Below are 27435 nucleotides of genomic sequence, written 5' to 3'. Positions count from 1 at the left end.
ACCTGAACAGAAAAAGCTGTCTCATGCAGCGTGTCTTCCTGGTAGATAACTGATCGTCCTTCATTATCCAGCTTGGTATTTCCTGGGCAAACACCTTTTTTGCTCAATCTCCATAGCGTATTCAGAATGAGAACTGTTTGTCAGGGGCTCAAGCTTGGGTTTCTCTTCACTTACTGCCCTTTTGTGAGGTGCTTTTCAGGGCTCAGCTCCTCTCTCTCCACGCAGAAGCGCACCCTGCGAGGGAGAAAGAAAACACTTTGAGAAGGCATTAGAGAGCATGTTGCACAAGCTCATTGCAACACTTTTGGCCACCAGCAATAAAACAAGCCCAGCTTTTCCTTCCAAAGATGATGCTTCTCAAGTACCTCTCAGCTGATTCCCTTGTACATGGAAAGTAAGCTCCCCAATGCCACCAGATACATACGAACACATCCAAAATGTGTGGTGCCAATTCATCACCAAGCTCATGGCTCAAAAAGGCTTTAAAAGTACCATTGATACCACAGAGCAGAAGCCCAAATTCTAGTTGCTGCTGGATGAGTAAACGAAAACCTCAACTTCTAAGTGATACAATTACAGAACAAAAAGCTTTCCTACATTTATAATGGCAGGAAATGACAGATGGGCCTAAAGGGGAAAAAGGCACAGCAGTTCACACCAGTTTACTTACTGCAAAGGCTGGAAACCCCCTTGTGCTCCTGGGGATCTCTCTTTATCAGGAGAATACATCTTCATGAAACTAACAGTAGAAAGCTAGCAGTACTTCTCTTGCAGGATGCACTTCGCTACATGTCCAATGCAAGAGGCTTTAGCAACTGCAACTACAACCACCCTGCAGTCCAGCAGTGATTTCAGGGGAAAAGTCCTGAACTTGCATTCAGAGAGGACTCAAAGGAGCTCTCTCCAGTAAAGAGAGCATCAATACTCCAGCAGTGGTGGAAAGAAAACAACTAAACGAGCCCAAATGAAATCACACAGTGAAGGACTTTGGCTGAATTTGTTAACCAGCAAGGTTAAAAGATAACTAAAGCTTGAAAAGGTACTAGGTAACCACACAGAGACAATTGGGAATCTGGCATCAGAAATCTTTGACTCCTCTGCAACTCAGCCAGGGAGCAGTAAGAGCCCAAAACCAGAGGGCATCCCTTTGGAGGAGGGAGGGGACCTGGGAGATGAAATGGGAGTAAACAATTTCAAAACTCAGCCAATAGTGCTGTGCTTGTGTAAAACACGGAGGTAAGCACAGCCTCCCCCCAGGGCCATGCCCAGCCCACCTTGTAAGTCATTCATCAGGGTGTGTGGTTGGGAGAGGGAGGTTTTCCACTGAAACTGTGTTAGCATGCAGCAAAGAAAACAAGATTATTGATCCACAGAGAAAGGGAACAGGTAAAAAGAGTACGAACCTCCAACCCCAAATACTACTTGTGCATTTTATCCAGCACTGCTTTAATCCAAGCCTGCAGTGACTAGACCCATGCTTCCTCCCTCCAGGATTTTGTGGAAAGCAAAATTTCTTACAAAATAGAAAAAGCCCATTATAAAACCACAAAAAGTTACAGAACTGACAGAAGAGACTGAGATGTTACTCATCTTTATATTGATTACAGACAGCATATTTTCAGCTGTGTAGCTTTGCATGCCTTTCAATTCAAAACAGTATTCCCAATGAAAAAAAAAGGCTTCTGTGAAACGAACTGGTTGGCAGTTGCACCATATAAAGTAGCATTTGATCAGCCTAAGTATTTTCAGATACATCAGCTCATTCTGCTTCTACAGAATTTTTCTGCAATGTTCAGTGATTTGCACTATGATTGTAGTGAGCAAATGTGCATCTTGACACATTTCCAGCCAGAAGCTTAATCCCTTTCTAAATTGGCATTGATTCCTTACTGCATTACAAATGAAAACTGGTAAGATTTTAATGAACGTACTGTATCAAAATTATAGGTAGCTCTACATACTGTAGTTCCATTTTTATTTGAGGAAGAGTTGTTCTTCCCAAATCTGTATAGTTTTTATTTGCCAAAGCATTCAGGAAGGAAACTGTATGCATCAGAGTAAGAGGGTTAATATCCAGATGTCTCAGACAGATGGCATTATTAGTCTGACTGGGCTTGACATCTAGTTTTCAAAGTTAAGGAGCTTTGGTTACTTGGATGGCTGACAATCTGAGAATAGCCAGTGCTTTAAGCTGGATGCTGTCTGTAACAGCAATAGACAATACCACAGCTTTGCCTAACAGACTTTCAGGGGAAAAAAAGAAAGTTAAACCAAGATCAATCACACTGAGAAAGTACTTCAGAAAAAGCATCTTTTTGTTTAGGTATCTTACTGGCAAAGACTGAACCAAGAACACAAAACAACATTTGAATATTTTTTAATACTTTTTTTTGCTACATTCTAGACCTGAAGTGTTTCATCTTTTTAGCTATTCAGTAGATGGGAGAACTACAGGAAATAAAAGAATCTGAAGAACGCCTCTCTTCTCCAAACTACAGCTTTACATCCATTAGTGTTCCCGCTAACCATCTTCCCCACAGGATGGGTTACATGTTGTTAAAGGGAATATAGATATGATTAAAAGAATCTTGGAACCACACAAACAAAAGGTATCAGTTCAAAAGTGACCATATATTTCATCCCCTTTATATATAAGCAGAAATTGAGGCAGTTCTGAAAGCAGAGAAGGCGAAGACTAGGATTTATCAAGGAACATCCAGGAGGAAAGCACCCAACTCCACCAGCCTCTGTACAAGTCCTAGGACACAGGAAAATTATAGAAAATTCCTACGTAAGGATAAATAGCAGAAAGCCTTTAATCGTCTTACAAGAAACACGCATTTGACACCTGTCAATAGCGGTACTTAAATTACATCAACTTCCATTTACCTTTAATGAGTGTTTATTTGTACTGTAAGGTGTCTGTGTGTGTGTATACACCCCCCCACCCAGAAAGAACAGAGCAGTAATACTGCAATAGCAGAGTGAAAAAAAAAGCCCATCAACAAAAGCAAACTCTGCTTTTTTAGGCTGGCTTAGAACTCCTGATGGTGTGCTTGCATTCTGAAATACATTTAAGTGAAGCAGGGACGTAACTGTTTTATTCATTTAAGAAATAAAAAAAAAATAACAATCAGAAAACTCATCTTTAAGGGATTCATACACCAGAGCTCAGAATTGGTCATGCAAAAAAATATTAAATAGCACATTGTTTTGTAAACTGTACCTCTGGCTAAGGTGAAAGACTTTCAATCACCTAGTATTGACCCAAGGTATTATATATAGACATATAAAGACATCAGAAATGCCTTCTTCCTATGAAATAGCTTAGAAAGCAGAGGTACATAACAACATACAACGTAAATGTGGTACAAACTGTTGATTACGTGATAAACACTAATCCATAATAGCTACTCCAAGATAAGCAAGCCTTTTTAAAAGGCTTGGAAAAGGTACCTTCTATTAGAAACCAAATCATCCCACAGACTGCAGGAGCAACATCCCATTCTCACTAAATGCACCTTTTTACTACATGCACATCAGAAGCGTGTCCTTCAGTTTTAGAGATTCATTCACAATTTAAACCAAACTTTGGCATTTTAGAAAGAACACACTGAAGTATACACTGAAGTACACAGAAAAAAGAACCTGCTCTATTTTCACACTCGAATGGGAGGCTGGGGTCCTGAGCACCACTCCAGCTCAGACCCTTTTCAGCAGCAATAGCAATGCCAGTAATGCAACAATAGTATCAGCTGACAGAGCAGGATAATAAACCAGTGTTCTGACCTTCACTATCCACTGAAGTTTTTCAATGCTAAACAAAAGCAAAATTTGCTTTACGGAAGGGATCCAAGTTAGTGGGGGCAGGGAAAGAACACCATAAAGCATTTGAGAACTTTAAATTCCCATTTTAACCATCTTAAAATACTTCAGCTTCACTGTTTGTCAGCTATCTATGCACGAAGTATCCGATTCCAGCGCATCTCATGCCAGCAGCCCTGCCATGCACACCGCTGCCCTCCCAGCACATCCACCCTCCTGGACGCACAGCTGGGAGTCTGGGAGCTGGTACTGCAGCTGTGCCGCTTGCAGCTGCTTCCAGACACAACAGAAACCCCAAATCTTGTTCCATTCAGAAAGTAAAGATTGTTTCCCTCAGTGTACTACACAAGTATACTTGCAGGGCAAGGCATAGCTTTTATTTCACAAATATGTCACAGCTGTAATACAGTCAGTGACCCACAGATATTTACTGTGATCAAAGCTGTTTCAGCTGTGACTGCTCTTCTAAATTACCTTTTCATCACTCAATGTTAAAACAAATAAATCAGGTACTTCTACTCAATTGTGCAAGTATCAATTCATTATGTATACAGGTGTTTAGCGTGTTCCTTTTTAATGCAGTAGTCATCAGTATTATAAAAGCATATGTTAGACTAATTTTACTAGCCAAATAAAATTTACAAATCACACAAGCCACAGAATTGAGAACAAATTATACTTTAGAGTAGACGTGAATACCCACTACTATTAAAAAACGGCACACATGACAACACACTGAGCTATACTGTAACACTGTAGTCTCTGAAAAGCTTTGTTTGGGGGAATTTATTTTCATGCAGATTACAAAAATAAAAATAGCATCTGTGTTTTAAGAAAACTACTGTGCTTTTACTTTCATTATGTAATGCTGAAAGTAAACTAATTGCTCTCATTTCCTCTTTCTCACAGGTGAAACCACCACAATCCAGCATTCATTCCTGAAGAAAAGGCCATGACATTGATGACATAATTTCACACACATATACATCAGAATTAAACTACAAACTAAGGAGCAGAAAACTAAAGTTACTTTCTTTTTATTTCCGTGATCATCCTGGAGCAACTGTGCAGTCACTAACTCCTTTATTTACACACCAGTTATATACTACTTTCTATTCAACTCTACATGCACAAATCCACCCAATGGTCAGAAAATCATTAAATACCTAAGCCAAGTTTCAGCAACAATCTCTGTTTACTAGGAACTGTACTTAGAACATGTTTATATTCAAAAAGAGTCTTAAGTCCCTGTGTCTTTAATACTATCGAGTACAGGTTTGCATCTCTTTCTGTATTCCATGGTACATCCAGGCATTATTGCCCCTTATTAAACAAGCACACCAGCCTCAGACGTAACCTGCGTGGTCACAAGGACATTCTTGCTACCAAGAGATGAGAGGTCACAAGAGAGCAATTCTGAGCTACTCAAGATGCTCACCACAAAACACAGTTAAACAGAAAACAATCTTTTAAGACAGAAATTAGGTAGCATGCTCCCTAATATAGGGGCAGTTCCTCAGATCTACTTTTTATTCTACAAGACACCAGTCCTACAAGAGGGCTATTACGTACAGATAATCAAACAGCACATTTCAGTACAATTCTCAAAATCAAGCTACAGCTCGGCAAAACTGCCAGATTTCACACATGAAGTCACTTCTTTAAAAAGCCTACTTGTTTCAATAGTATCAACATATTCCTTCATGGCACATAACATGAAAAAATACCACAGAGCTACATTTAGTGCGCAAATCTCTACCTTTCCAAGTTAAATGACAAATCAGACCACAGAAGTGGATATAACTATTTCTTTCAAAACCAGGCCATCCCTTGATAAAGTTAAGGCAATTCACTATTACGAGGGACTAAATCACATACCCAAGCTAAAACAAGACCTAGAACTTCGTATTAAATTTCAGTTACAAAAAGGAAAGCTGTGCTTCAAGTGAAGTTCAAGGATGACTGTCCAACGTAGTTCTGAAGTGCAAAGGTAAAGTAAAAAACCTCCAAGCCCAGTAACTGAAATAAAACCAATCACCTGAAGCCAGACACCAACCAGAGCTGGTACTTGCAGAGTTTCACAAACTCCTCTGAAACAACTTAGCCCTTCAACAACGTATCAGTGATACTGGTTCACAAGCTTTTGAGATAAAATTACAATATAATTGCCAAGAGCAAGTTACTTGGAGCCTATTTATAAAACTAAGCCAAACAAAACCAGTTTCACTATAGGAGATAAATTATCACAATCAAGAGGAAACTCAGCTCTAGGTTTAAACCCTGATATCAAAAGGTTATTCTGTTTATTTAAGATCACATAGGTAATTAAGTTCATGCTAGTTCTAATAGCAACAAAAGGACTCATTTCAACTAAAATCAGTCTCAGGTTAGATTGACACCAAAGACTGCAAATGCCTTGAAATTTCATAAAAAATCCTTCAGCCCAGAAGCACAAAGCCCTAGACATTGAACTTTCTACTTGAATCAGTACGATTACATGCCTCATATGTTGCATATCCAGAGCAAAGCAAAAATCAGCTTTTAAGATGCAGGCCCACAAAACATAAGCATTAAAGACTAAGTGCTTAGAAATCTTAAGTCAAAATAACTCTGTGCTTTTTAAATCCATGCCCCATATCATACATACTCTCACTCAAGTATATAAGGAATTCAAATCTTTATTTCATATCCATAAACGTTGCTATTCTATATTTCTATGCAGGAAGGCAGTTTTCCCCTAAAACATTATACTCTTTAATAAACAACAAACTTTAATTCTATTGTGTGAAAGGGCTACAAATATACATTTGTTAATCAAGCAGACTACACAGATATTTTTGCTTTACAACTGGCACCTTTGTTACACTTAGCTGGCTCATTTATCGTGGCATTTTGCCCACATAGTTTAGATTATAACTTTTTGAAATATGGGCAACTGCAATTATTAAAAATAAAGACTGCATGCTGAGGCAAGTATTGCAAATCCACTCTTTTTTTTCTCCAGTCAAGACTCATGGAACCCTTCTTTGACATGCAGATGTCATTGCATTCTACACCAGTCACCTAGTGGCATAAAATAACTTTCAAAAGTCTAGTACAATTGCTAGCAAACCAATTTTACTCCTGCTGTAACGAAGCCTGCAGCAAAGGGGCTGCCATCCTGTCAGTCGATAGTGCTGCAAGAGATTCTTGGGGAACTTTAACGAAGGACAATAGTTCAGAGTGAAAAGTCTGTTAACCCAGTACTATAAAAACAAGTTTGTGTTTAATAGACAGGATCAATGTTGACCCTTTCCTGGAAGGAATGATACACAGACAAACCAATAAGAAGACTTAAAGTTAAGCAATCAGAAATTCTGAACATTTTATATGAATGAAGCACATGCTTAACACAAACTATTTCTTCAAAACTACACAGTACACGTTGATGGAAGAGTCCTATAGAAAAAATTGACCAACCATGTCAGCACATCAAACTGCCTGGTACAAGACGGTGGATGCACACTAACTGCAGAAGTGAGAACAAATATTTAAAAAACAGACCACATCCACGGATTAGTACTTCAAAAATTTCTGTCGAGTGTCTGAAAACCAATAAGTCCACTCGAGGGGTAGCAAAAAAGTCAGTTAGGACCTTTACTGGCAATAAAATATTTACTCTAAGTACATAGAGATTTTAAAGCAGAGGAACACTTGCTTCAAACCTAGAAAAGGCTTAAAACCGTACGGAATGGATCCTAGGAAAAAAAAAATTAGACATGTAAAGCTCAATGAACACAATGATTTATTTAAAAAATAAAAAACGTAAAAACGATTTTTTCTCCTCCTTTACAGAAATGTTAATTTCAGTCATGGGATCCGAGTAGATTTTGTAGAAAAAACGTAGTAGCCAGGTATCAAGTCCTTACAACAAAGGAAATTCCCCCATAACCCTCCCCCGTGTTTACTCCAGATCAGCAAGACACTTCCCACCCCATACCCCCAAAAAACAAATTAAAACAAGACATTTTTCGTTGCTAGTATAAAAACGACCAAGGTCCAAGTAATAATAAAAAAATAGAGTCCATCAATGACTGTAACACAAAGTATGTGTGTGTGGGGCCCAGTCCATCTTCAGAGAGAAAGAAGTGGCACCGGCAGCAGAGGCGACCCTCGGGGGCATGTAGGAGCTGCTCCCACAGCAGGGAGGCATTTAAAAGGAGCTGCCCTTCGGCGACTGAGGGAAGAAACCGTTTAGAAGCTGCCTCGTAGCAAAGGGAGGGCTCTCCACGCCACCCCCAACAGGTATGGGAACTCCAGCTCAGAAAGAGCCGCCCCCGTAGCCTCCCCCACCATAGCCTCCTCTGTACGGTCCACTGTTACTGCGGCCCCCCCAGTTGCCGCCCCCTCCTCCACCTCCTCCGCCACTCTTCATGGGGCCGTAGGAGGACTGGTGCTGGCTGTAGCTGCCGAACCCGCCGTACCCGTTGCCGTAGTCGCCGCCTCCCCCTCCGCCTCCGTAGGAGCCGCTGCCATAGGACCCGTAACCGCCGCCGCCTCCTCCACCGTAGCCGCCGTAGCTGTTGTAACCGCCGCCTCCTTTGGAAAGCCCATTGTGATCCCGGTTACTGGATCCACCGCCGCCCCGACCCCTTCCGCCTCCTCTGCCTCCCCGGGAGGGCCGGGAGGAGCCGCCGCCTCCCCCGCCCGCCTGGATGTCCTCCTTGGGCACGGCCTTCTTGACCTCCACGCGGTGGCCCTGGATCGGGTGGAACTTGACCACGGCCGCCTTGTCGGCGGCGTCGTGGTTCTGGAAATAGACGAAGCCGAAGCCGCGTTTCTTCCCGCTCTGTTTGTCGGCGATGATCTCGGCCTTCTCCACGGGGCCGAACTGGCTGAAATGCTGCACCAGGTCCCCTTCGCCCACGTCCCCTTTGAGGCCGCCCACGAAGAGCTTCTTCACCTTAGCGTGGGCCCCCGGTTTGGCCGAGTCCTCCCGGGACACGGCCCGCTTGAGCTCCACCGCGTTCCCGTCCACGGCGTGAGGGGAAGCGGCCATGGCGGCGTCCGCCTCCTCCACCGCCGAGTAGGTGACGAAGCCGAAGCAGCGGGAGCGCTTGGTCTGCGGGTTGAGCACAACCACGCAGTCGGTGAGGGTCCCGTAGGCCGCGAAGTGCTCCCGCAGCCCGGCCTCCGTGGTCTGCACGTTCAGGCCGCCGATGAACAGCTTGCATAGCTGCGAGTTCTCCATGCTGCCGCCGGTGCCGGGGCTGCGCCTGGGCCTGGCGCCGAGACTCCTCCTCCTGTTGGGGGGCAGCTCTGAAGGTTTCCCCCCCCCCTTCTCCGTCTTGCCGCTTCTTCCCCCTCACTCGCTGCGAACAGCGCGACCTCACGGCTGCGGCAGCCGCCGGCGATGGCTGCCTCGACCTGGCCCAACGCCTTCGCTTCGCTTCGCCTCACCTGGCCAGCAGAAGAGACGGGGCGCCCCGGCTGCCGCCGCTCCCGCAGAGAGGGGCTGGGGGCGGGGGAAAACACAGGCACGCACAAAATGGCGGCTACGGCTGCTCCGCCGGCGACTGGTGGCCACACAAAGGGGACGCCGGGAGCCCCGCCCGCCCGGGGGCCGCCGCGCACGCCCCCCCCTCATGCCGCCGCAACCAATGAGGAGGCGCCGCCGGGGCCGTCCGCGGCTCACCTTTAGGGGCGGGGTTACGGCCACGATCGACGAGTGCGTCGACTAATCAGAGGGCGCGACCTGCGCCGCGCTTCGGCAAAAGTCCCGGGGCTCTGTGGCGACAGACGCGGCGGGCAACCAATAGGGTTGAGCTGTAGCGGCCCGTGATGTGGACACCTTCCGCGCGCGCCGAGAGAAGGGGCGGGACACGGCGCGGTGTGGACTGCGCCAATGCGCCAAGCCCGCGGCCGTCAGCCAATGGGCTTCCTCCGGCCCCGCCGCGCGCTTTCTCCCCTGCGGCCCCGCCCCGCGGGCGGGTGCAGCGGGCGGCGGGTCCGCGGGCGGCTCGCGCGGGAGCGTTTGAACCGCGGACCGTTAGGCGGCCGCGCCGCGCGCCCCCCGCCCGCCACCCCCCTCAGCGGGGCCTCCGACCGCCCCGGGCCGTCCAGCCCCTGTCCGCTCCCACTTGGCCATTCTCCCCTTCCCAGCGTGCTCCCAACCACCTGGTCTGTTGTCTCCGGCAGCTTCTCTCTCGCTTTTCCCACTGCAGGTGCAATTTATGTTGAAAATTATCTAGGAGCCAAGAGCGATTTTTGTGGTGAAATTGTCTTTCCTTGAAGGTGAAAAGCTCAGTTCACATTTCTCTAGGCATGTTAGCACCTGCACCACACAGTGTCTGAAACTCGTTTTGATTTTCTTAGTCTTCCTCATAGATAAGTTGCCTAATCTGTTTCTAAAACCTCCAGTGAAAGCAAATTCACAGCTTCTTCAGGTGGCTTCTTCCCTTGTTCATTATGTCCACGATGAGATAAAAGTTGCAGTTTAGATATTGAGACAATCTTTGAAAAATAACCACATGATCAAATATATCAAAGTGAGTGCAAATCCCAAGAACTCATAGTGTTAAAGCATCTGTACATAATGTGCTCAGCCTGATCTTCCTCTCCATTAAATCAATGAATGTGCTGTAATACTGTGGGCTCCACGCAGATTTCCTCTGTTGGGCACCTCTCCCCATTTGCTCTGTTCCTTGTGCTCTGTTGCTTTGCTTTTTTGGGCATGGGATCCCAAAAAGCAAGTCTGTCTTGTCTCATCTACGATAATTCCATAGATGTTTTCCAAAATCTTCGTCAAAGTTCCCTGTGTAACACCTGCTTTATATCCCAGTTCTCAGCTTTCAAGAGCCTATCTATGCTGTTTTGTGCCACCCAGGAACATTGGCACCAAACCCCACAATGAGAAGTCACCTTATCCTCCAGAGTCACAGATGGGAAATCCAGATTAGTGCACAGTAAACTGGAGGTTTTGGGGATTGGGTTAATTACAAGTGCCTGTCAGAGCACCTGGTTTCAAGCAAGATCTTATCCAGGATCCCCTCCTTAACACATTACTGCTCCCCTGCTCAGGGAAAGGAGTGCGAGTCTTCCCCGAAACACCAATCCTGGGAGCCTTCATAAAGGCGTGTACTGAATATTCCACCCCTTCTGACCCGGTGGGTGCAGGTTTGTCTGAGGCACCAGATCAGGATTGTCTGCACTGATCTGTGCTGGGATTGCCGCTGCCCTGTGATCCTCCCTTCTCCCATGTGCCAGCCCCGATGCTGGTGCACACACAGAGCGACCCACTTCAGAGAACCGAGACAACCAAAAATAACTTGAACATGAAAAAAGCTTAGTTTTTAGCTGCCTCAGCTTTCTGAAAGTTTTTGGTATGATCCCATGAGTGCTGGTGCTGGCAGGAGAGAGGAAGCAGAACTGCACCATCCTCTGATTTAAATCAACCGCTGTGAAAATGCACCCTTGGAGACGTGCGGATACAAGTGGAACATCAACTGTGCTGGGAGGTCTGTTAACTGGTGAAGTCCAGAGAGGCTGATCATGTCAGCACAAAGTAAACACCGATTCTTACCTATTCCTCTTCAGATGGTGTCAGCTCCAGAGGTGAACACTGCTAGTAAAATTCTGGCCTCATTTCTGTCAGCTGGGCAACTTTTCTTACTTTATTCTTAAAGATTTTGATTATCATTAACCAGCAGAATTGCTATTTGCAACATAGTAATCGGTTTTTTCTTGAACTGTTTTGGGGTTTTTTTGCTGTTTGAGCCAAGTCCATTAAGAGTAACTATTGTTATGACAGTAATATTATACATCTGTGTTTGACAACCAGTTCCAGGGAAAGATGTGTTTACATCCATTTATCTCAATGCATGGACACAACCATTTAATCTAGTTATAGAGAAGAGAATATGCCTATAACGTCACTGAAATATTTGTGGTTTTAAAATAAACGAGCTTATCCTACTCTGTTTTAAAAGAAAGCTTCTTCCCAGAGGCCGTGTGCAAACTTCACACAATTACAGGAAAGACAAAAATATGTTTTGCCTACCACTTATTGTAAAAACTGTGTGGCCCTTCCCAAGATAAATTCGTATCTCTTTCATGTAGAAAATAACCCATGAGAGTTTTATAGACCCTGACTAATTTACAGCAAAAAGGAAGAAAAATTAAGAGGACCTAATTATGGTCTCAATGGATAAAAAAGAAAACCAGAATGCTTGTTTACAGCTCAGGTTCTCCCCCTGAAAGTGAGGTAGACAAGTAGGCCAAGGAAGAGATCAAAGGAGGAAGTCACTTCTTTCAGCAGGAGATAAGAGTTTTTAAGATGTGAACAAATCAGTAGGCAAAATCAGTCGCTGACACAACCCAAGTATAGCCCAACTGCTTCCTCTTCATTTGCACTTCTGACTGATTAATGAAAGAAAAACACTTTAAAAAAAAAAAAAATATATATATATGTATGCCCATTTCTTGCAGATGGAAATATTTCCTCTGATGCTACAGAATGGCCAAACTTCTCTTGACCTGGTGTCCTTCTGTCCACCATCTTTTCCCACCTGCCGTGTAAGTGACCTCATATAGTTCATGTGTTTGCTCAAAATCACATTCTCAGAGTTCAGTCCCCCTATTGAAAGGGCCAAATGCGTTGTGAATGTACCTGTGCCCTGACACGTACCAACAGGCTCTTCAGATACAGGGGTTCCTCAACAACTAAACCTCAGTTTCTTCCGCGTATCCCACAGAATTTCATACCTCCCAGGTCATCTGAGCCACCGTGGAGACTTCGACCTCTCCAGTTCCTGTGGGATTAACACCTGGTGAGGCATGCAGTCACCAGACCAGTGCATCAGGTCACTTGTTATACATAATCCTACGGATTATGTGCCTTTACATGCTCCCAAAATGTGCCTTTTCCCTCTGGCCACGTGAGCCACTGCAAATGTGAGATGCGCAGGTACTGCAGCAGCATGAGCACGGAGCCACAGCATAAGCATCACACTGTGCATGCGAGACGTGACAAGTCTGCTAAAGCAGACAACACTCCAACTGCTACAGCACAGTTTTAAGCTGCTTTCAACTATAGAGATGTAAAAGCATAATATTGTCCTATGTATGTAAAATGCCAACAGCATTCGAAACAAATACACACTTTTCCCCTCCTGACAGGGCTGTCACAGCATTAAATTGTTTCAATTCTGATAACAATCTAGAATAAAATTCATTGTATAAGCAGTTTAAGTGTCAAACACAGGTAAAAGCTCCACCTGTTATCCTCACCTAAATAAAATGTGTTTCCCAAAACAAGGGCACTGGCCAAATAAAGAACTGTGTTAGATGTCTTTATGGGATATTTTAGTTAGTGTTAGAATATTAAAAGGAAGGAAAATCACTTTGTTTTCATGTGTAAACCATTTCTGTTATTCCAGTAGAAAGCATATTACCCACAGTCCACAGGAGGGCATCGCTGCTTAAGAGATCATAAAACAGAGGCACTGGAACAGTCCTTTCCAGCACTAAGCTTCCTGTGTCACTATATATTCTTAGTACAAGCTGATACAAAATATATTATTAAGGAAGTCTTTATAGGACTTTTTGTCACTACAGAAACATACTTCTCTCATGCTGGTTAATGGGTCCGAACTTCTAAGACAGATAAGGAATATTGAAGTTTTGGAAAAGAGCATCAGGGGCGACAGAAGGACATTAAGAATTCAAAAGTAGCTCTTAGAAGCTATAAATATTTTTATTATCTAAACTCTTATATAAACACAAAATCATATCCTTTTAACCTCTTTAATCTAGTTTTTATCAGCTTTGACCTCTTCAACCTAGTTCATACCAGTGTGGTTGGCTTCCATAGCCAACAGGCGTTGATTCATTTCTTTAAAACAACTTGAGAGTATCAACTGGGTTTTTAAATTAATTTAAGTATTTTTTGTTGGTATAGTGCAATCCATTAGATTTAGGTCTGGTTTTACATTTCAGCAGACAGAAAGCATTTTAAAACCTACAGAATTGCTTCATGCAGACTGCTTGCTGAGTTAGTTCTGCATTGACGTTCTGCTCCTTGGAGACTGTAATAACATCATCCTCCCTATAGACCGAGTTTATCCTGTTTTTTCTGAATGTGCATATGTGGAAACGGTGGGGAATAGACAGGATTCAACCGTACTTTCCCACATCACTCTCAGATCCACACACATTGAGGCAAGGACTTTTGATCTAATCATTTTGAAGAGATATTATTAGACTTTCAGAAGACTCACTCCTACCCAAATCCACGGCTCAGGGAGACAGTAATTTTGCAGTTCATAGGAAGACATTTTTGATAAAACATGTAGCAGCACCACAAACTTCCCCATCCTGGCCCCTTACTTCAGCTACAAGTGTGAAGAACTTAAAATAGATACAACTGTCCTTGAGAGAGCTCTTGCTTTTTTGGCAAAAGATTCGTCTTTCATTCTGATCTGCTCTTTGTACTTTAATCTGCATAAACGACAAATCCGTGATCTTACTTTTGAGACTATCATGAGTTAGCACTGGTTGGGAGAGGGTTTTCATTGAAAAAGATTGATTAAAATGCACTCAGAGGAAACTAGAGAGGCTCTTAACTACCTAAAGTCTGAACGTGACACTCTTCAGGATACACATTTCTACTCTATGCCAATTCAGATGGGGAATAAAACACTACCCCTCTCTCTTATTTGCTTAATGCAAAATAAGATATTCTACAGATAAAAAGGTAACTATAGAATAATCCACCGGAACTATATCTTTGGTAAGTAGTATCAAGAGTTCGTCTTACTGAACCAAATTTTCCCTGAGCCCTTTTTAAGGGGAGTGTGCTGAAAGAGAGAAGCCCACCTTTGTGAAGGACAAAGCGGAAAATTAGAGAACTTAATTTGCATCCTTTTCTTTGGACTTACATTACCATTTTTCCTTAAATCCGACCCTCCCTCCTCGTCCCTCTGAAGCTTAATTTCTCTTTTCCTCTTTCATCTTTTCACTTTTCTGTCATAATTGATTATTTCCTTTCTTCTCTTTCCTAAAAGTTTATAAAAGAGCTGGTCATAATTTGGAGTGATGGGATGAAAGTAAGACAGCAAAACAGAGCCTGGAAAGTCAAGGTGCTTGTCAAGGATCAAAGGATCTAGCAATACTGCAACAGATGCGAGATGGCAGATCTTTCACTTTATCTTTGTCCAAGACAGACCAGGATCATAAGTTTTGCCAAAGGAAGACCTGGAGCCAGCAGCAGTCTCAGCCGTGCTCTGATCTTCTTCATCTATATATTTTTCTTTATGTATTTTCCAGTTAAAATTAAAATCTGCTTGCTGTCTTCCACTTACCTCTCCCTAAACCTCATCTATTTCTTGTTCCACAGAACCTCTGCGGGATGTTTTTTGTGGCACTTCTGCATGACTGACATTTTAGCTTTGTTTGAAAACAGCAGGAGGAGTTATGCTACAAAGTTCAGTGTGCACCTGCCTGACATTAGCTGCAAGACATCCACACTATCCAAGAAAGTTTAAAATGAGTTGGTATATAAAGGTGAAGCTTTCTAGACACAAAATAGCAATCTAGAATTCATATTTTAATTCAGAAAATCGAAACTGCTATTACAGTTTGAAACATGCAGGAAAATTGAAACAGACCAAGATTAACAGGAAAAACCTTCTGATTATTTAAGTACTTCTTAATTAACAATTAGGACAGTGAAGAATGTCATGGCATGAGACCAGCGGGGTTTGGTGCCCATAGCATTGTTATAAAAAGACTGTAGGGGAAAAAAAGAAAAAAAAAAAAAGAGAGAGATACAAATGATCATATTCCCCCAAATCTGTGAGCTACTGAAATAATTCGTTCTTTGGCAGAGTTCACTCTTGGAAAACATCAGCTGGAAACATTATAGAAAGCTACAAAAGATTAGTTCAGGGTTTAGAAAGTGGAAACTATTATAAAATATGAATTAATGCAGTTAGACTCCTATTACAATTACTCACATGTCTCTTTTTCTGTAAGAAAAGTAACTTGGCTGACCCAAAAAATAACAATGCAAATCTTCCCGCCAGAGAGTATATCAACCTCCATCTCAATTGCAAGCCAGCTGAATAAGGTCCAGAAATCAGCCGAAAGTTCACGGCACAATATAATTTAAAAAATGAGTTTGCTATTATAAGTATCTCATTTAAAGTTAAAACAGATTTTAAAACGTTGACTTTTCATTCTAGGCATGACCTAACTGAGAGGTATGGACCAGAATGAAGCATCAAGGATATTACAAAGCCATTCTCTAGAGCTATGCAACGTAAAAGGAATGAAACCTAAACTCCAGGTAGTGAACCTGAGTGATTTTTGTAATAATTTTTTCCAATTAGGAAAAAAATTCTGAATCATGGAGCAGCGCTCCAACTTCCACATGTACATCAATCATTCTTTATCTGCATGATATTTGGAGAAAAATTTACAGTGCGTATGTAGCTGGTGTTCAGATGTTGCAAGTTTGGTCAAATTATAACCTATTTGCTTAAGATGCCTTATTAGGGTGTTGTTCTCTCCACGAACCAGAAAAATATGAAGGGACTGTGGTTTTCCTCCATCATAGCATATTATCTTACTTTCCTGACATTAACTGGCGCATCTGACACTAGCGTAAGAAATTTCCAATTACTCTTGCTTATTTCGCTGTGCCTCTTTGAAGTGCTATAAGAATAACTCTGATTAGAAAGAAATATTCCAGACCCCTGAGAGATGTTACAGGTGTTACAGCTCATAGCCAAACTGCTACTGAAGAACTCTTTCACCTAGGAAGCTGAGAAACTGTATGTATACATCTCTACTAAATCTTGCTTTCTGAAGAAGAAGGCTCCACCAGGTAGGAACAAGGACTGCTGCAGAGCGTGGGAGAAGCAACTAAGCAAAAGCACAAGCTCAGCGTGGTCAGCCACCAGCAAAAAAGTCCTGCTGGGCATATAAATGTCAAAGCAAAGGGTGAACCTTCCCTCAACTGACTTATATGCTAGAGAACTTTTCAGCAACAGGCTGTTGCCAACACAACAGATGTTATTACAAACTGGACATGGACCCTGTTCGGCTCTAAGCTGGCTAGTTCAGGTGACAGTGCCCCAAGCTCTGTGCTTGTAATGGTAAATTACTGCCTGGTTTAAAACCAGTTTAGGAACATTTACACACACTGAGGTCATGCCTCCAGCCGCTATATAACCAGATGCTTGGAAAAGATGTTCCTTCAATTTGAATAACATACCTTGAAAGCTTTTAGAATCAGGCTTTTATTGGAATGATTGTGATGAGGTGATAATCAGGATAATGACTGGCATTCACTATAGTGAGAATCAGCACACATTGTTTTGAGGTTTCCAGTTCATTTGCTTGTTTTGCAAGCTTAGGTAGAAATTCCTAATAAAACTCTTTAAAAATCACATCCTATGCTATAAAGCCATCTTTGAACTGGTAAAATCCCATAAAGGCAGAGCTACTAAATTTACACCTGACATGGGCAAGCCAATTGCAGTCTTGTCTGCAGTATATTTTAAGTTTATGTTATCAGGTTGCATACAAAGTTTGCTTCTCACTACAGATGCAGTTCAGCCTTCCAGTTAGTTATCAATGTCAACCGATAAAGGCTATTTTCCCATCAATAAATATTGAGCAATTTAGAAACAACATGATCATTAATATAAAATACATATAATCCTGCTATCCATTAACCTTCTTTGCAAACAGACGCTACAGTATTTGACTGAAAACAATACACCATGAACCCTTCATGCACAGCTGTAGATTCCACGTAGCGTACACACCTTTGACGTCAGACACAAACGGACCAAGAGCAGCCACACTTCACAAGCCTCCGATGTCGGATGTGATCTAATTCACACCAGCTTACAACAAAATTAGATCTACGGAAGGCAGCAGATTGATGTGACTGTAAAACCAAGGGGACCACACAGTAAACACTTCAGGTTTTCCAGCGATGGAGGACTTGTATACAGTGCAATATTAGAAACAGAGGCCAATGTAAATAAGCAACCTGACCTTTGTTTGTAATTTATAAATAGAACCAGAACATATTTTAATTTTACTGACTTCCTTTATAAATAGATAATGCATTTTTATGGCTTGTTCTGATGTATAACTAGCACATTTAATTTTTAGATCTTCATTTACTTCCTGGGTTACACTACAAGCAGAAGCAGAAATTCTAAAATACTTTGGAAAAGCTTTGCTTTTATAGTATTTTTGGCATAATCAAAGCCAAGTACTAGAAATGCTTTAGGAAAGTATATTCACAGAATTCATAGGCCACATCTAGAATAAAAAGCAATGGGCTAAACTGAAGTGAAGGAAATTTTAGGGGAGGTGTTAAAGAAGTATTCCTAGCAGTAAATGAGGCACTTGACTGCCTAATCTAGGATTACCACAGATGTTTAAAAAAACAGTTAAACAAATACATCATTAATAGATACAAATAGATACAAATATACTAGAAGCAGTGGGTTTGTCTGGCTGATCCCAGTCTCCCTCCACCCCTGTTTTCTACAAACACAATAGCATAACAACTAAGTATAGTTTCAAATAATTAGTTCTAATCTGCACTCCAGGTGCAGCATCAGTCTTGCTCATCCCAAAAATCCTACTGCTTTTCAAAATCATTCCCTCCAAAAAAAACCAGATACAGCCAGACAGACTTCAGCGCTCTCTCAGATGTTTTGTCTGCGAGTTTCTACTTTTCTAAGTTTGGAAGTATTCTCATTTAGTTTTCCTGAGTCCATCCCCCCACAAACACGTTCTCACTCTGAACCAATTTCTATTGCTTCTGCTTTTTCTGGTACTGGAGAGCCACAGAATGGTTCAGTGTAAGAGACTGGGACACTGGGGGTTAAGCAGACCCAGGTATAAATTCAAGAGTTTAAAAAGCCGCTTTTCAACATGTGCTAGTGTAATGCGCCACACTTTGCTTTTCAGGAAGATATTTGTAGCTCTGGAATAAAAGCTAAAATAGCAATTTAAAGTGAAAATATGATGATCTTAATAGGATGTGCATGCTCTTTCTCAGCAGCTTACTGTATTTTGTTATCTCCCTCAGTCAAAAAAAAAAGGCAATAAGCCATATGCAGTTGTTTACGTATGAAATCCAGCACAGAGAAAACATTTGCGCTACAGAACAGATAAGATAATTGGAAATGAAAATGCAAGATAAGGTGTTTGACAGGGTGGAGGGAAGCTGCACAGCAGGGGAAAAGCATCCCCATGACTACTGGTCTTTTCTCCTCCCTGCTCATTGCTGTTTCACCTCTCCTTGGATTCCAGAGCTTGTTTTATTCCTCAGCAGCCTTTCTACAGCCTGGTGAATTCAGTCACAGCTGGAAATTGTGGAACTGTGGTTTGGTTCAGAAAAAGAGAGTTCAAGTATCACTTTAGAAGGAGATGGCTTCGCTTTGCATTCTTTTATACACAAAGGAGATGTGTTTGCTGGCTTTGTAATTCACTCAAAAAGGAAAAAGAAAAATTGTTCAAGGCAGCGTGGATATGACTTGAATTTTTCATCAGGTAAGAAGTCAGAAAATCTACAAAATTGTGCCAAAAGTTTCCAAAATATATCTTTCTAAGGATTGTTATATTCTGTACGTCTTATATTTAAAATTTAATTAAAAGTTTCCTCCAGATTTTATCCGTGCAATCAATACTTTGGAACTTATTAAACAGACAATATTTGCAACCAAAATATTTACTGGTCACTTTGAAGGGATGGGACTATGCATCTAAGATAGGTAAGAAAATACTTCAGAAAGAAAGCCTTTTAAAACCTCATTTTACTTTAGAATATGCTTTTAAATTTCTTTTGTTTATGTTTCTTATGCTTCTTACAATGTTAAACTCTTACTGTGATAAAGAATCTTTTTCAAAATGCATGGATTAGAAATTGAAGTAATTACTTCTCTTGTTAAACACTTCAATTCTAACATCAGCTCTAGCTGCGGTTCAAGGATACTGACTGCTAATATTTATTAGCTTAAAAAATGCCATTATATATTACAATATAGTTCAATATGCTGTAGTAAGTACTAGTGTGACATAGTTTTCTCATGCTATGAATACTCCAGATGTTTAAACAAGACAGGTGTAATTGTTTTATTGCCAGGGAAATGTTTAAATTGCCTTGCAGAATGACACACACTAAAGACCACACTTTTTGACTCACAGTACAAACCAAACAGTGAAAAGAAATTGATCTTTTTTTCCAGAAAGAAGGACAGGGTAGATGATCAATGTGCCTAAAGCTAATGTAGTAAGTGAGCTCATCAGAAGGTCAGTACAGAGACTTTTCCTTCACGGTGGGAAGTGCCAAAGAAGCTCTACAACCCACACTGAATTATTGGGAGAGGGCATTCAGCATTCTCTATCAAACTGTGTTGTGCAGCTGTGGATATAATAACTGAGCATAGCAAATAGTGCATAAAATATGACAAACCTGGCTCAGCCCCATGTCCTTTGATTCCCCACAGCTTCTCCTGCTAACATAAAAAGCAGGGAAGAGCAGAGCTTGTCTTTGAAGGCATCCTGCTTCCAAGCCAGATCCCCTGCCAGCTCCTGATCTTTTCTCCAAGGGCAGGGCTCAGATCTGTGCAAGCTGGGTGAATATCACAGGCAGGGCAGAGAGAAAGATCAGCCAGACTTCAGACCCTTACACATCTAAAGTGGCAGTAAAGGTCATCAGAGCAACATTTACCACCACTTGCTCTCTTGTCCTTCTAGCACACACATCCTTCTGTGTGATAAATCCAGCCAGGCAACTGGCGCTGCTCCAGGGAAAAGTAGTTTACAGTGCTTTCCAGGAAATATGTTGCCTGAAGGTGCTGTTGCCCAGCCACATCACTGGTTTATGCCGACTGTGCCAGCTTTAGAATCCCTTCCATTTCTCTTGGACTCCTTAGAAGCAGAGTTTTTGCAGGGTGCATAGCTCTTGTTCCTGCTCTCCAGGAGTAGGGACACCTGCGAGGGACTGCAAAGTCTCTCTGAGTCACCAGACCTCAATAGCTTTGGCAGCATGATTGTGAGGTTCTATGCCATTCCCTCGGTGAAGCTGTGACCAAGCCAGCTGGGTTATTTAGGGAGACTAAAGGTCTTATGTTGGCTCCTTACCACAAATTAAAGCATACTTGGAACATCAGGACTGCATCTAGTCACATAAATCTCCGGCCACTTCTCATTCCAACTTGACTACGCTAGTTGAAAAGTATATTTTAATCAGAATGAGAGTGGTAATAGATCCATTTGTTTGGGTGTTTCAAGTTAACAAATGTCATGAGAAGTATCAGGATAAAGCAGTCCAGGATATACCTCTAGCTGGAATATTCTTTGAGTGCCTGGGGCAAACAGTCACAGAATCATAGTTCCCAGTTTAACCTTGGATTTGACATTTAATCACGTGCAAGCAACCAAACATTTTTTATTCCTTAGTGATTAAATAACGGCCATCATTTCTCTAAAAAGGCTGACAAATCTACACATAAAGAGATTATTTCCAGTAATAATAAAACATACTTCTTTTTGTGCATCCTCTTTAACTTTCCACCCTTTCTTGATCCTCCTCTCTCCACAGGCTCACAACACTATGGTATTTACTACTGGCGGTGAAGAATGATCACCTTCCAGCTAGTATTCCAATAATTCCTATGCCAGAAAGGAATTAAGGTGAGTTAGAGTTGCATTTTGAAAAGTGTATGTATAGAACATACTTATCCATCTTTAATTTTAAAAGTAACTCCTTACAGCCTTGTTTTTTCATTTCCCAGGTTGGAAATAACCACTTTCTGGCCAGAAATCTGGTGAGCCTTTGATTTAAGATTCGCTTTTTAAACTCAGTGATAAATTCAAACCCATCAAGATTTTCTGCGGAACCTGTTTCTTCCCATTAATATTAGTTTCATAACAACAGAATTGTACTACTATCAGACTTTTACTTGACAACTGTTTAGGTTAGAACTGAAAGAAAAATCAACTCTGTGTCTCTTGAGTACCTGTTATTTAACTACAGAACATTTTGGGGGTACCATTTGTCAAAATCGTACAACAGTGAACAGTGTGTAGGGAGATGATATAACCTTTGACAAGTACAGATATTGGAATAATTGTGTGTATAACTAAGATGTGATCTTTGTTTGGTTTACATTTTTCTCAGATTAGATTGAGGAAAAAGGATGTGCTATCTGTGACACATAAGCAGAACAGGAAACTTCCTGAAAGATGTAATTCATGGAGGGGTTGAATATCACGTAAACTGAAGCACACATCATTTTGATTAAGCCAGAGGGATTTAGTGTATTAGCTCACACTGCTTTATAGTGCTAGGGAAAAACATAAGTGTGATGTCTAAGCTAGCAATGTGATGGCAGGGCCCAATTATTCATTGTTCTGATAACAAAAAACAAACAAAAATCCACATAACAAACAAACAAAAAATATTATTCTTGTTGGAATTCCTTAACTTTGCTAAATCTTTGGCTGAAACAGATCTTAAAATATTTTATTTTGAAAAGCAACATTTATCTGCAGTTGGTAAAGGAGAATTTGTATGAAAATATTCATACAAGTTTAATCAAAGATATCACTGCTATTTCTTATACATCACGGTCAGTTACAGTTCTGTAACACTGTCAGTGCAGAACCTCAGAAAAGTAGCACCAACCTCAATTCATGTATATACAAACCCGCTAATAACCACTGGCTTTTCCTTTCAGGATTTCTCAGTGCTATAATTAATTATATTAGATTTGCTCAAAACTTCAAGGAAACAACGACAAACATAGACCTATAATAATCATTGCCTTGAAAAGCTCCGTACAAAGTACCTTCTAAATAATACCAGTTTTTGTCCCATAGACTGCGAGATGCTTCATGATGGATAAAGCCATTCAGCATCCCAGTGAGATTCTGCCTAACCAAACTCTCTCTAACAGTAGCTATTTTCAGTTTTTGAACTTTGATACCTGCCAACCTTCCTTCCTTGCAGAATTCTTGCTTATTTCAGCCTACACATTAGTTACAATCGTAGGGCTTTTTGGAAATCTTTGTCTGATTATTATAATAAAGAGACAGAAAGAAGCTCAGAATGTTACCAACATTTTGATTGCCAACCTCTCTTTATCAGATATCTTGATCTGTATCATGTGTATTCCTGTCACAGTTGCATATACCTTAATGGACTACTGGATATTTGGGGAAGCTATGTGTAAAATAACTTCTTTCGTACAAAGTATATCTGTCACAGTCTCCATTTTCTCACTTGTACTGATTGCTATCGAGAGGTATCAGTTAATTGTGAACCCACGTGGCTGGAAGCCTAATATTTCTCATGCTTACTGGGGAATTCTTTTCATCTGGGGGTTTTCCCTCATAATATCCATTCCTTTTTTAATATTTCACCAATTAACTGATGAACCATTTAAACATCTAGCTTTCCACAGCGATTTCTACAAGAACAAGGTTGCTTGCATCGAAGCTTGGCCGTCAGTTACAGAACGACTGGTTTTTACCACTAGTCTGCTGGTTTTCCAGTACTGCTTCCCACTGGGGTTTATTTTTATCTGCTATCTCAGGATATTTGTATGTCTTCGAAGGAGACATGGTAAAATAGACAGGATGAGAGAGAATGAGAACAGACTGAGTGAAAACAAAAGGATTAATATGATGTTGATATCAATTGTTACGACTTTTGCAGCTTGCTGGTTGCCCCTCAACATATTCAATGTGGTTTTTGACTGGAACTATGAGGCACTAATGAGCTGTAATCATAATTTAACATTTACAATATGCCACCTTGTGGCCATGATCTCCACGTGTATCAATCCCATCTTTTATGGATTTCTCAACAAGAATTTTCAGAAGGATTTGATAGTATTAGTTCACCAATGCAGATGCTCAGCATCACAAGAGGAATATGAAAATATTGCCCTTTCAAACCTGCAAACTGATGCATCTAAGGGATCTCTGAAATTAAATAATGCTCCTATGGATATCTAAAATAATCACATACCAGTTTCCATAATTTTGTATTTTATTGCAGATTACCTTTCTGTAGGTCTTGATCATGTTACCACTGAGTTTAGAGGAAATCTGTGCCATTTAGTTCAGCAAAACCAGGATTATGCTCCCATAGATATACCTTAACAGGGTCTTTATGATGGTATTAATGCTAATAAACCACTTCCAAGAGTTCTAAAGGTTCTAATGAATTACAAACAGAATTAGCTTCTTTTTTAATCCACAATTTCCAAATCACTGGCATACTACCTTAGCACCAATAAAAATATTTCCATTTTAGCTACTGATGTGGTTGTCCTTCCTAAGCACCTGGCTTCATGCAAGTAAACCATGAATACTACGGTGTTCCTAACTTCATCAGCCTTTTCAGAGGCTGTTTTCTGGCCTTCTAATTTTCAAATCCTACTCTGTTCCCACCTCCGGTTAATCTACACGACAGGTAGTTCGCACTGTAAGAAAAGCTCCCTAAAGCATCCTAAGCCTCCACCATCTTTGGTTTAGCCCCAGCATGAAGTTTGCTTTGGTTTAGTATCAGTTCAGCCTAGAAATTGTATTTTAACAAGGGAAAAGGCTAGAGTTGGATTTTTTTTCTTATTGAGCACTGCTATAGGCCCAATTTGATGTACTGCAAGTTCCACTCTGGTGCTGTTCAAGATGGAAGCATTTCTCCTAAAAGCATTGTATTCTACTCCAAACCACCTGTATAGATCATTGCTTTCTCTGTTACCACCATTACTCGTACTGAAAACAGACCTTTTAGAACCTCCATTATCAAACACACTGTGAATTCAAAATACATTTTGGTTTAGCTACTTATCCAGATTATAGGTTTCTCCTCTAGTAGAAAATTACTTTTGTGTTTTATTTTTAAAAATATGTTTCTCCACATTTTTGCACTAGCAAGAAGCCACACTTAAGGCAGATGTGGTAATTTCTGTTGGACTGTGTTTGAAAACAGCCTTTGTAACACAGTGGATGGAAGTCCAAAGGTATAACACTGAACAGAACTTTCCTCAGACTAAAACACATTGAAAAGCACCATCCAGATTCTTCATCCATACTACAACACCAACATAAATAATCAGTTAAAATTGGGCTGTTTAAATACGATACTTAGAACACTTTAGTTCAACAACTCACCACCTTAGAAGTAAACTTGACTTCTTTTGTTCAAGTTTAATATAATTAACTACCTGTATTGCTCAAGCTCCCCTCACTTTTATTTTTGAGTTCCCAAAACTAGCCTTGTTCTGTCATTCATGTATAAAATTCCTTGTGATTTATCCTCTAACTTTAGCAATTTACCGATGCCTCACTTAAGCACAAAGAATTAATATTCTGATTACAATCAGCTCCTTGATGATTCAGCTATAATGAAACTTACCTTAAGGCCATAAAATTCTCTTGGATAAAGACCATCATTTTCTGCAATCATACTGTTCTTAAAGGATTCTGTCAGGTCACAGTTCTCGTTTGCTACAGCATTAGTGCAAACTGTCTGCACTACTCTCCTCATCAGAGGAGCTCTGCGAGAGGAACCTCACAAGCTCTCGCAGATACACTGGGTTGTTAAGTGCTTCCTGATTCACACCGAGCAAAAAGACTCATGGAAATCCATTAGGGTCTGATCCCATTGAAGTCATGAGGGCAGTGCTACTCACAAGAGCAAGGATGGCAGAATTAGTGACACGGTAATCAAGTACGGATTAGTTTTGGCATAAATTAGTATATTTATTTTCCTGATTAGATCAAACATAATGCATGTAGAGTGCATAAATAACCACAACTTAAACACCTGCCTCATGCATCACAGAAGGAAAAACAGGAGACAGCTAAATACCTAGTAAAGGTTAATGATCAGACAGCTGAGTATTAATTATTTCCATTAACTCCCACCCTCAGTTACTGGGCTCCCTTTATTGCTGATACACATCATCTGCTTGTCCAGAGCAACAGGTAGAAAGGGATAACTTATAGTCAACGATACTGTTGATGTATGGTGCATGTTTGGAGTAGCACACTACCTTCACAATATACTCTAACTTATTAATATTAGATGCAACAGTTCAGGTTACTCTCAGTTCTCATCATGGCAAATATCTCAGGCAGTATTTAGTGTTTGAATCAGGCCCAGCTGAGATTTCCATGTGTGAATTTGGCCTAAATAGCTCCCATACCAGTATTCCCATCCCATGGGTATGCCCAAGGGTGCTTATTTTTACAGAAGAGGTGGTTTTAGTATCAGGCCCCAAGAGGTTTAAATACAGCCACAAAATGAACGCTAATCCAAATGATGTGGTCAGTGGGCCAGCAGAAACTCTTCTGACCTTATGAGAAGGCCAGGGATGCTGATGGGTGGTCTCCTTTTACTGGCCCTCTCTACAAGTGCTTGGGCAGTGCATGTCTGTGGTACTAAACAGCTAAAGAAAAGAAAAAGAAAAAGTTGCTGTTGCTTTTTGTCATACCAATTGAACCAATTGTCTACTCCTGACATCCTGATCGGAGTTGAGCAATCAATTTTTCCAGTCTGAATCTTGGCATAAGAGGGTTCTTTGTTACCAGGTGGAAGCTCTCTGAGCAGTGAGACTGCTTCAGAATCTAACGTGAATAGTAATAATAATAATACTTGTACCTTGATTTCTTCTTGTCATTTCTTCCCTACACTTTCATTTGACTCAAGCGCTGACATTCCATTTCTGTCCTGAGAATTCAGTTATCAAGCACCTCTTAATGCTGCACTTTTAGAAATCACTGCTAACTGAACAGAATATCATCACTGTCTTGAAGGCATCACCCTTCACACTGCATGTTCTCTCATTACATCCACTGGTTTTATACACGGTCTGATATCTAATTTCCAGACAAGTCAAGAGGAGTGAACGGATTTTGATAGGAATAGGAACAGGCACTACAAAAGCGTTATGGACTCCAGCGTGGTGTGTGATGGTGACGTATGTAGCTGCGACATGCAATGCTTAAAGATTGCTCAAGTCATAATATTAAACTGACAAATGTTGCCCTGTGTTAGGTAATGGTGAAAACATTCTTTTCCCTTATTTTATTGGTGTATCAAGTAGACAAAATTATAACAGCCTTGCTTGCCAGACTGTTCTTACTTCCTGCAGCCTGATGGAGGACTGTGAGCTTTCTTGGGGGAGCAGAAATACGGAATAAATTATGGAAAGCTAGGGGAAGAACCTGAACACCAAAATGCTACCCAAATGTACAAAACAGTCATAGTAGTGATGTCTTTTTCAAAAACCTACTTCAGACCTTTGTTCAAGTGGTTTGGTCATGTAGACCAGACCAATACATTTATAAACATCCTTGTAAATGAATATATTATTACATGTGTTTGTATTTTATGGTTGATTGCTTTAACTGTAAGAACATCTAACTAGAGTTAGGTACTTGGAGAATGGCATTCATTGTGAAAATTATTCCACTCAGAGAGCTCAACTGATTATTGACTGTAATTATGCACGTGGACAAAAGCAGTGCCATTCCCGTGTGTCATTTAAATACTTTAATTCCTTCTGTGTAATGACAAATAAA

At 41.0% G+C, this 27435-nt stretch overlaps 2 protein-coding genes across 5 annotated transcripts in view; one reads left to right on the top strand and one right to left on the bottom strand.

Annotated features, from left to right (window-relative positions):
• KLHL3 (kelch like family member 3) overlaps positions 1-9569 on the bottom strand; it is a 59581-nt gene extending 50012 nt beyond the window's left edge. The window contains exons 1-2 of one of the 2 annotated variants that reach the window (XM_065849316.2): positions 8289-9569; positions 175-234 (exon numbers count right to left, since the gene is read on the bottom strand). In XM_065849316.2, the coding sequence (XP_065705388.1) occupies positions 175-234; positions 8289-9055 (827 nt within the window). In that variant the 5' untranslated portion in view covers positions 9056-9569. Of the gene's footprint in view, positions 1-2; positions 235-670; positions 879-8288 lie in introns of those variants that run through there. The other variant, XM_071814737.1, reaches the window with a different exon arrangement.
• A 9423-nt stretch (positions 9570-18992) lies between these two features.
• LOC136107598 (neuropeptide Y receptor type 6-like) lies at positions 18993-24982 on the top strand. 3 transcript variants are annotated; one of them, XM_071814736.1, is made up of 4 exons: positions 18993-19386; positions 21440-21531; positions 21633-21665; positions 22720-24982. In XM_071814736.1, the coding sequence occupies exon 4, from the start codon at positions 22735-22737 to the stop codon at positions 23857-23859; it is 1125 nt and encodes a 374-aa protein (XP_071670837.1). In that variant the 5' UTR covers positions 18993-19386; positions 21440-21531; positions 21633-21665; positions 22720-22734; the 3' UTR covers positions 23860-24982. The 3 variants fall into 3 exon arrangements, with proteins under 3 accessions (XP_071670837.1, XP_071670836.1, XP_065704795.1); XM_071814735.1 differs by having other exon boundaries at positions 21633-24982; XM_065848723.2 differs by lacking the exons at positions 18993-19386; positions 21440-21531 and having other exon boundaries at positions 21616-21665.
• Positions 24983-27435: the final 2453 nt, after the last annotated feature.

The sequence above is a fragment of the Patagioenas fasciata genome, chromosome 14 (genome assembly GCF_037038585.1).
Source record: "Patagioenas fasciata isolate bPatFas1 chromosome 14, bPatFas1.hap1, whole genome shotgun sequence".
Classification (NCBI taxonomy): domain Eukaryota; kingdom Metazoa; phylum Chordata; class Aves; order Columbiformes; family Columbidae; genus Patagioenas; species Patagioenas fasciata.
The sequence above is the reverse complement of the archived record's forward strand: the minus strand, read 5'-3'. Positions and strand labels throughout refer to the sequence as shown.